Here is a 10,154-nt window from a genome sequence, read left to right on the forward strand (position 1 = left end):
AACATCCCTCCTGGAGATGGGTCAGTAACAGGCTGAGCTTGGGGTGGGGGGATGGAGGAACGGTGCTGCTGATCCTCCAGAGCACATTCCAGCCTCTGGATACAGACACAGCCCCGGGTGATGCTGGAACCAGCCCATCTCCCCGGCTGTTTGGAATTGATGCTCAATGAGAAAAAGCCTCCAAACATTGTGGGCAGGTGTTCCCACCTGGGGACAATGGTAAAATGGGATTCTTTACCTTCTCTGGGAGATCACGACTGTAAAATGAATGGTAGAGTCAAATCCTTGGAATGGGATCTTGGAATGCCCCCAAACTGGGCAGAGCTTGCTTTTGAAGAAGCCTTTCAAACCAGCGTGGCTCCTGAGACAGAGCTTCATCCCCTTGCCCTGCAGGGCTGAGCTGCCCAGCACAGCCCCAGCACATCCCAAGTGCCACTGGAAGGGGAGGGATTCACTCATCTCCTGGTTAAAACCCATCTGGGAACTGTATCCTGCTTCCCTCCTCACCCACCTCTCCCTGCAGCCCTCCCCTTCCCACAGTGGTGCCAGGCCAGCGCCAGCCCCGGCCTGGGACAGCCTTTGTGCCGGAGCCGTGGCTGCTGGGGCTCCTCCGGAAGGCTCTGCCTGCCTGCCGGGAATGTGCACAACTTCCCTCCGTGCCAAAGCCTCCCAGGAGCGCCCGCAGATGTCCCTGGGCCCAGCCTGTGGGGACAAAGGGCTCTGTGTGGAGCTGCCCGACCTCGGAGCATTGGGAGCGCGTGGCACCTCTCCCAGGGCACCGGGAGCGGGCACGGCGCTGCTGCCAGCCCCCCCTGCCAGGAGGAAGCTGGGAAGCATTGCTGGCCCTCTCTGTATTGCAGGCCCTTGGCTCCCGGGCAGGCAGAGGATCCCTTCTCCCTGGGACACGCTCCAAGGTGGAGGGGACTCTCTGTCCTCTGGGAAGTGGCACACAAAGGCGTCTTGTGATGGGCAGGGAGCAGCGGCAGCTGGGCCGGGGGCTCCCCCTTCCCCCTGGCACCACAACAACCTCCCAGCCACGGGCCTTCTCCATCTTTTCTGTTCCTAGCAGATACGAGTCGGCAGGAGCCAGGATGTGCTTCCTGGGAGCAGCACCTCGGGTGCTCTGAGGGAGGAGCAAACCCATCTGTCAGCAGCTGCTGGGAGCCCTTGTGCCAGGGCAGCGCCAGCCAGCTCCCTCCTCCCACAGAAAAGAAAGGCAGAACGAGGACAAGGAGAGTTTTCCTGCTGCTCCATATGCCAATGGCAAGGACTGGAACCCAAACACCTCCTCCTGCTCCCCAGGGCAGCCAGAATCCCAAGAGAGGCCACGAGCAGGAGCCAATCCCGGCGCCAGCGCTCAGCTCCGAGGTTTTGGCAGAGCCAAAACCCACCCAGGGATCCTCCAGATGTTTTTTGTTTTCTCAGCCCTTTGGAAGCTCGTTCTGTTTCCTCTCTGCTGAGCCATAAAGGAGCTCCTAGCTCGGATCCAGGCAGCCCAGCTCCGTGCCAGGCTGGCAGGACCCACTGTCCCGGCAGCGCTGGGTGGGTGGGGAACTCGTGCCCAGACCCATAATTAATTCATCCCAGCCCCACAATTCATCCCAGATGGCTCCCGGGAGCTGGGGTTTGGATCATCTCCTCCCTGCCCTGCAGAGTCAAAACAACTCAGCACCCATTAACAGGGCTGTGGGAGCAGCATCCAACCCCAGCACCGCCCCAGGAGAGGCCGAGGCAGAACAAGGAAACTGGGAACTGCAGCAAGAAAAAATCCATTTGTTGTTCCAGCAGCACCACTGAGGAAACACAGCCTGGGAGGCCAAGGAAGGTCAGGGTGCTGTCAGAGGAGCAGCAGGGCCGGGGAGCAGCCCCAGAGCCGGGGTCTCACCGAGGCCGGGGTAGGTCCTGCGCTTGCTGAGGTTGGCCGACTTCACCAGGAACATGCAGGACTGGTGAGTCATCCATGAGCAGAAGATCAGCAGCACGGCTCCCAGGAGGATCCCACACTGCAACAGAGCATGGCAGGAGATGGGGGTCAGCTCCCCACCACAGCCCAGCCACCCTCGCTCAGCACCCTCAGCTTCCCCCCCGCACTCCAGCCACGTTTTTCCCTCTTTCAGGAAGTTCTGTCCCCTTCCTAGCAGCTCCACATCACCCTCTCCACGGCACAAGGACACGTGGAACACACACACCTGCTTCCCACAGCTCCCAGCTGCACCAGTTCCAAGCCCTGAGCAGCAAACTGGGAGCAGATTTTGGAGCAAAATTCCCACCCTGGCTCATCCTTCCAGGGAGCACAGACAGACCCTGAGGTGCCACCTCTCCTGCAAACTGATTTATCAACAACCAGCTGGCATCACACACTCCCCAGCCAGGCCCTGCCCCGCTGCCCTCCCCGAGCCAGGCTGGGACCCACGGGCACGCAGCAGGGGCCTGGCACAGCCCCAGGTGCCAGGGAGGGGCAGGGGACACGGTAACTTGGAAACGCCTCCGAGTCACGTTTATATGTGGGTAAACCCTTGGATTTCCTTTCTCCCTTCTCCTTACAAGACAGGCAGAAACCATCAGCTGGAGAGCACAGGGCAGGGAAAAAACCCAGAGTCTGGAGAACTTTTGAGCTGGAGACGTCACGACTGAGAAAAACGCGGCGTTTGGAACACGAGATGCCCGCTCTGGCTCTGAAGCGTTTCCTTTGCTGACTTTCCTCTCCAGCCAGGGAACCACCCGCCACGTTCGGGCCAGAAGGGCAGAGGCGGCGCTGCCCGGCCGGGCAGGAGCTCGCAGGGGCTTTCGGCGGCCACGGGCACGGAGCGACACCCGCCCCGGCCCGGGCGCACCGGCAGGACCCCGCGCCCGGCGCTCACCTGTCGGAAGCAGAAGGGCACGGTGAGCACGCTCACCCCCACGATGCTGTTCACCACGTTCATGATCAGGCCCCAGTTGGAACCCGCCGCCGCCGCCGCAGCCATGGCCCGCGGCGGAGGATCCCCGCGCCGGGGGAGCCGGTTTGTGGCCGCTCCCGAGCCCCACGGCCGGCTCGGAGCGCCCGGTGCCGCCGGTCCCCCTCAGCCGGCCGTGCCTGCCATGGCCCCACCGGGCACGCCCCGACCCGGCACCGGCCACAGCGGCACTTCCGGCTTCCGCCGCCGCCACAGGAAGTGACGTGTCCGCGCGGCGGAGCGGGGGCGCTCCTGCCGGCCCGGAGGACTGGACTCGCTGGTGCTGGAGGACAAAGTGGGGGTCCCCGTGGTTGGGGGAACCCCCGGAGAGCTGAGCACGGCCAGGGAGGTGCGGGAATGCACCAGGACGCGCATCCATGCCGGAAAGGCATGGAAAGGCACGGAGATGGGCGTGCATGTGTGTGTGCATATGACCACACAGCTTGCGGCAGCGCTGGCACCCGAGCGGGGGTCCCCAGCCCGATGGCGGCCTCTGAAAAGCCCCTCGAGGGCAGCCCATCACCCCCGGCATCCCCTCCCCCTGCACATCTGGGCACGCATCCAGCTGTGCGCACACGTGCTCCCCATCCCCAGCTCCACACCCCCACATCCCACGGGATAAGGGAAAAAGAAGGAAAATTGTGGTGGGGGGCTCTGGAAGGGTCCCCCGAGGCCAGGCGTGGCGGCAGCTCCGAGTGGCACTCGCCAAGGGCACGTTCCCGTCGGAATGAAAAGAAACGAAACGTGGCTCTCGTATAATTTGCAGCAATTGCGATGGGAAACCGCAGGAATTCGCTCTACAAAAGGTTTGCAGGGAGGTGAACGGGCGGCCTAATTCCCTCCAGGTGTGCCGCAGGATCGGTAGCTCCGGCTGCTTTTCCTGGCTCCTGTGCCGGAGCGTGGCTGTGTCCGCGGGTGTCCTCGGGGTGGGAGGAGGGATCCCCTCGGGAATGTCACCCATGCTCAGGAAAAGGGCTCTGCTGGCTTCCCCGTGTCCGAGTGGGAGTCGGGGGCTTGGGAAATGTGCAGAGCCAGCCAGGAGGCGCCGTGACACGGGATGGGAACACCGGGGGAGCTGCCCCTGCTCTGCCACCCTCCTGTGCCACAGCCCTGGGGTTCGTCCGTGCCCATCCCCAGGGAATGGGGCTTGCTGCTGCTCCTCAGGCACCTCTGCAGCCCCAAACGGCCCAAATTGTGCCTCCAGCAGGAGCCCGGTCCGTCCCAGCAGCGCCAGGGCAGTTTCCCATCACACACCTGCCGAGAGCCAGGAGAATTCTCTGGAAAGCTCCAACCCCTCTGAACAGCCGGGCACCACCAGGGACCCCGAGCCTGCCCTGCCGGCAGGGGACTGGGAGCCGGCAAAGGGCCCTCAGGGGTTTGGGAGCCAGGGCAGCGCTCCCCCGGGAATCCCAGGTGGCTCAGAGCCCTTCCCAGTCCTGCCCCGTGGCCCAGATTCCTCCCCACGGAGAACAACCAGCCCCGGAGGATGGCAGAGCCAAATGAGTGTAATTAGAAATGGGGGCTCAGGGCTGGCTGAGCCCGCAGGGAGCCTGTGCTGCTTTATGGAAGCACAAATCCCTCGGGATGTCCAGGGGCCGCTGCTGGGTCTGATGCTGCTCCAGGGATGTGCCCACGTGTGCTGGCACACGCAGAGCTGAGCCGAGCCAATTCCCAGCTCCAGGGGTGATGTTGTCCCAGGAAAACAGCCGGGTCCATCTGCTCCCACCCACCCCACTCTTGCTCAGGGATTCGCCTCAGTGGCAGCTCCGTGCCAGGGCCTCCCTGAACCTCCCGTGGCACGGGGAGGCTCTTCCCTGGAACCACGGGGGCATCCCTGCCCTCCCTTCTTGGGGGACACAGCGCAGGGCCCGTGGGGAATGGGAACCCCCTCTCCAGACCTGGGGCAAACCCACCCACAGCCCACCCCATGTCCCCGCTTCCCCCCACCCAGCACCACCCTGCTCCTGATGGTTGGTTCCACTGACAGATGCCTGGCAGATCCCCGGAACCACCCGGCAGGGATTGAAAAACATAAATTAAAACAAATTGCAGTTTTATATTGCAAATAAGGGCAGTTTGATGGGTTTTATTGCGGAACAACCATTAATGAAGTGCAGTTTCAGGCACCTTAATTGCTCAGGGACCAAAGTTCAGTCCGTATCTCCAGCACGAGCTGGGAGCCGCCGCGTGTCCCGCGAGAGCCTGGCAGGTTGGGAACGGGATCGGGAATGAATTTATGGGCACGACGAGGAGGATGGAGGCAAGGGGCTGAACCCATCTGGGGGATTAAAGCAGCGTGGGACAAACAGCACAGCCCGTGCTGGAGGGAGGCGAGAGCCCGTGGTGTCCCCGCCGTGGTGTCACCCCAGTGCCACCCCAGTGCCAGCCGTGGGGCCCTGCAGTGGGTACTCACCATGGGATGCATTTTGGGATGGAGGTCCCCAAGCACTTGGGACGCTGGTGCTGCCGCAGGGGCTGAGCAGGAGCGATGCAGAGCCAAGGCCGTGGGGGGCCCGGGACGCCCCCTTCGCCCCCCAGAACAAAGCACGCGTGGGTATGCAAGGCACAGAGGGGCGTGCAGGTGGACAAAGCAGCAGGAAACAACCACGGGGGATCCACGCACGCTCGGGACGCGATCGCGCCCGCCCCACGCGAGTCCCGACACCGTCACACCGCGCGTGGACACGCTCCCCACCCGCACGTACCCACTCCTAACAGAGGCACCGAGCCGTACCGAGCCATTCCGTGCCACACGGTGCCTTACCGGGCCGTACCGGACCTTACCGCGCGCGCCCATTCATTCACCCTCCCGCGCCGTGGGAACGAGCCGCGCGCGCCTCGGGCGGGAAGCGCAGCCCCCGGTGGCCCCGCCCCTCCCCGCGCTCATGAATGAGCTAGCCCCGCCCAGCTCTACATAAGGGCATCCGGCGCTGCCCTGGGGGCGGGACCTAGACGGGCAGCTTCGCCTTTAAGCTCAGCCAATCAGAGCGGGGCGTCGGGCCCCCCGCCGGGCTCCGGCCTTTGTTTGTGGAGGGCTCCGGGGCCAATGGGAGCGCGGGATGGGGGGCGTTGGGCCAATGGGAGCGCGGGAAGAGGGGCTCTAAGCCAATGGGCGCGCGGGGGGGGCGGGGCGCAGCGCGGGGCATGGCCCGGCCCGGCCACGTGCGCGCGGAGCCGCCTCCGCGGGGACCGGGGACAGCGAAGGGACCGGGGGGATCCCGGCGGCACTCGGCTGTGTCCCCAGCGGGTGCCCCGTCCCCAGCGGTGCCAAGGACACGTGCCTGTCTACACGATGTCCGTGCCGGATCCCGGTGCCACCAACGGCTCGGCACCTTCCTGCTCCGGTAGAGCCCGGTGGATCACGGTGGAGCGGCCCCAGCCCCCGCTGCAAACCTCGGGCGCTGTCCGGGCTGTGTTGTGGCTCGGGGCTGGCCCTGGCAGCCGGAGGTGGCAGTAGGGTTAGTTTGGGCTTGGCTGCCTGCAGCCCCACTTGCCCGTTGTTGCCGGGACTGGGGCGGGGGCATCGTCCAGGGGTCTCTAGGCAGCAAATCCCAACTGCTGCAGCGGCCGTGCAGACGGGGCTGCACCACACTGAAACGCCAGGGCTGGGACAGAGCCACGTGTAGATCTGCCTACCGGACACGGCTGTGCCAACACGGAGGGGACTGCACCGGGCAGGAGCCTCCCACGGGGTCCCGGAAAGCACCACCGGGAAATCCCATCCTGTGCCTGGGATCTGCTGTCCCCTCCTTGGCTTTGAGGAATTCCCAGCCCAGTGCCAGGCCGGCCCCATGCCATGGGCACACTCATGGCAAGGCCGGGGCCCTGCCAGCCCAGCGGCAGGAGGAGCAGCTCTTCGCTGGAAAGGTGAAGGTCACGGTCGTTTTCTCCGTCACAGGCGGCTCCCAGCTCCATGTTTGTCCCAGGACACCACCACAGCCCAGCTCAGTGCCACACCGCCCGTGGCAGTGACATTCCCGGCCGGGAGCCGCGGCGGTGGCTGCCGATGGGCAGCCCGGGGGGTGCTGACTCCGTTCCGTTCGCTCCTCATCCCCTTCCCCGCATCTCCCAGCCCCGGCTCCATCCCCCAGCCAGCCGGGCCTGCCTGCGGCGCTGCCAAACCACGGCGGCAGCGCACCGAGCACCGGGGCAGGGGCACAGCCCCGGTGCCGCCCGATGGCCGGGACAGCGGCCAGCCCGGGCCGGCCCCGCCGCGCTCTCCGACAGGCGGGGAAGCGCCGGTGCATCTCCCGGGGCCCGGGCAGAGAACAAAGGAGGGCAGCTGCAGCGGAGGGAGCGGCGCTGCCGGATGCGCTGCAGCGCGGATAATCCGCCCCGGCACAGCCCCCGGAGCACCGGCAGCCCCGGCCGCGGGGAGCGGCGGCTCGGCCCGAGGCTGAGGGCTGTGCGGGGTGGGGAGGGGGCTCGGCCCGGCTCCCCACGCCGCCCCATCCCGGATCCTCCCGCCGTGCCCCCCGTTCCATCCCGCCCCGCGGCCGCGCTCACCCCGGCTAATGCCGCGCCATAAAGGAACCGACTTACATTAACGACTTTTGTCACCAAAGTCATTAACATAATAGGGCTTCCACATCAAAATTGAATATTAATGCTCCGCCGGCTGCGGAGGGAGGCGGATAATTGCTCTAATACATTTTCCAGTCGGATTTTCGCATCGCGGCAGCAATTGCATTAGCAAACCCGATTATTCCCACGGCCGGTACAATGGGATGGTTAATGGGAGTTAAGTTCCTGCCTTTTTCCTCGGACCCCCGAGGCTGCGGCTCCGTGCCCCCCAGTGTCCCCTCCCGCGGGGGGCGCGGGGCAAGGCACGAGGTCCCCGAGCTGGCAGCGGAGGGGACAGCGCTGCGGAGCCACCTCGTCCCTCCGCGCCGGCAAACACGACCCTTGGACGCAGACGGCCTTGAGACGCGCCGGGAACGCCGTGGCCAGCTGGAAAAGCGCCTGTGCCCGGAGCCGTGCTGTGCCGTTCCGAGCCGTGGGGAGCCCTGGGATGAGCCGTGAAGGACAGCGGAGGGGACACACCAGCCTGAGGGTCGCACCACAGCGGTGTTGTGGATCCAGGGGTTGTTCCCTGCTCCTGCCCCAGGAGTGTCAGGGGACCCTCCGGCCTCCTTTCCTTCCCTGCTGAGGGGGTTCAGCAGCTCCAGGGGAAAAAAAGCTCAGGAAAACAGCTGAGGAGGGAGGAAACTGCCGGGGTTGCAGCCCCTCCACTGCACCCTGAAACATGTCCCCTGCGCAGGGTCAGGCCGTGCCCTCTGCCACCACACCCCACCCTCGGGGTCACCTCTTGCCCCCCCAAGGGGGACACCGTGCTCAAGGGGCTCTGTGGTGGCCCAGCCCCAGCTGATGGGGGGACAGGCACCATGAGAGCAGCAGCAGCAGTGGACAAAGGCAGCTGCAGGGCTGGGGGGTGGACGGGTGGGGGACCCTCATTAAATTGACTTTAATTGTGCTCATTTGGCCTCACTTCATTGATCAGCCTCACACAGCAGTTATCCCCACGGGGCGGAGGGGCTGCCCACGGTGGGGGGCTGCCCACAGGGTTTAGACACCCAAAGCGGGGGTCGGAGGGCTGTCCAGAGGGAACATATCCACAGGAGGGGCCTGCACAAGGTGGGGGGTCTGCCCACAGGGATGCCAACTCATGAGGGGCAGCCTGCCCAGGGAGGGGGGCTGCCCATAGCAGGGGCTTGCCCAGGTTTGATGTTTACCCACTGGGGATCTGCCCACTGTGCCCAGGGACACAACTCTGCTGCTCCACAAGCCCTGCACTCAACCCCTGCCCACGCAGCACCAGGGCTTCCCCCGGCCCCTTCCCACTCCTGCCGGAGTCACTGAGGGAAGGAAGAGCCTGAGAGCCGCTTGTTGTGAGGTTTTTCTGGTTCTCTTTTTCAAGAGAACTCTTTCCCAGCACTCCCAGACCACCGGAGGCTGCACACCGTGTACCCACACACCGGGACCTGCACCGCGCTCCCGTGTCTGGCACCAATTGCACGCGCTGGGATAATCCAGAAGGGCCCTTTCCCGGTCTTTCCCACGTGGACAGGGATCCAAGGGCAGCTGCGGAGGAGGATGCGGGGGCTGGGTGTGCGGTGCCTCCGTGCTGCCGGTGCCATCCTGTGTCCTTCCGTGTCCCCCGGCGTGTCCCCAAGCATGGCTCCGTGCCGCAGCCGCACGTCCCGCTGCACCAGCGCCTGTGCCGGGCTGTGCCCCGCCGTGCGGCCGCCTGTTCCCGGCTGTCCTTGTCCGTCTGTCCCCGCGCCGTGTCCGTGCGGTGCCGGAGGGTCCCCCCGGCCCCTCCCCGCTAACTCGATTGCCGTCCCGCCTAATGAATCGCCCGCCGTAATCTAATCGTGGTTACGAGCCATCGGGATTTATTTCAGCGTTTTCAATCAATTACACCCTTTTATTGTAAAACAGGGAAAAAAAAAATCCCAAAGTCCGCAGTGCCCCGACAGGAATCCCGATGGCAGCCGCTGCCAGGCCTCTGCTCCCGGTACCCCCCGGTGCTGCTCCCGTTCCCACTGTGTGGTCCCCGGTACCGTTCAAGCTCCCCTCGCCCTGAGCAGCCCCCCCACATCACACAGCCCCTCAGCTGGCTGTCCCCTCAGCTGGCTCTGTCCCCTCCCTGCACTGAGCACAGCCACCCCACTGCACAGCCCCCCAGCACTGCACAGCCCCACACACTGCTCTGCAGGGCCCCACACACTGCAGAACCCCGCACACTGCTCTGCACAGCCCCCCAGCACTGCACAGCCCCACACACTGCTCTGCACAGCTCCCCAACACTGCAGAACCCCGCACACTGCTCTGCACGGCCCCCCAGCACTGCACAGCCCCCCATATCGTCCCCCCTCACACCGCACAGCCCCGCAATTACCCCCCTTACTGCACGCTCCCTTCCACCGCACGCCCCCCAGCAGTTCACTGCCCGCCTCGCCGGTCCCCCAAGCCCTGCAGCCCGTCCCCGGCGGTCGCGGACCTGCGGCGGGCGCTGCCCGCGGCCCGTTCCCCTCACGCCGCTCTTTGATCCCGCTCGCTCCGGCCCGGGGCGCTCCGGGCTGTGCGCGGGGGGGCCTCGAAACGGCCCCCGCCGCGCGTGTCCCCCTCCCGCCGAGGGGGCGCCTTGAAACCGCCCGCCGCACCGGCCAATCAGCGCCTTGTTTACACTGCGTGATTGACAGCGCGCTGGCGCGC

The 10,154-nt window shown here is 65.5% G+C and overlaps 1 protein-coding gene across 3 annotated transcripts in view; it reads right to left on the reverse strand.

Annotated features, from left to right (window-relative positions):
• Positions 1-3,137, reverse strand: part of SLC38A10 (solute carrier family 38 member 10) — a 30,036-nt gene extending 26,899 nt beyond the window's left edge. For 2 of the 3 annotated variants that reach the window (XM_041485740.1, XM_041485739.1), the window contains exons 1-2: positions 2,862-3,137; positions 1,886-2,003 (exon numbers count right to left, since the gene is read on the reverse strand). In XM_041485740.1, coding sequence (XP_041341674.1) covers positions 1,886-2,003; positions 2,862-2,966 — 223 coding nt within the window. In that variant the 5' untranslated portion in view covers positions 2,967-3,137. The other variant, XM_041485741.1, reaches the window with a different exon arrangement.
• Positions 3,138-10,154: the final 7,017 nt, after the last annotated feature.

This window comes from Pyrgilauda ruficollis, unplaced genomic scaffold (genome assembly GCF_017590135.1).
Source record: "Pyrgilauda ruficollis isolate IOZ18807 unplaced genomic scaffold, ASM1759013v1 scaffold72, whole genome shotgun sequence".
Lineage (NCBI taxonomy): Eukaryota > Metazoa > Chordata > Aves > Passeriformes > Passeridae > Pyrgilauda > Pyrgilauda ruficollis.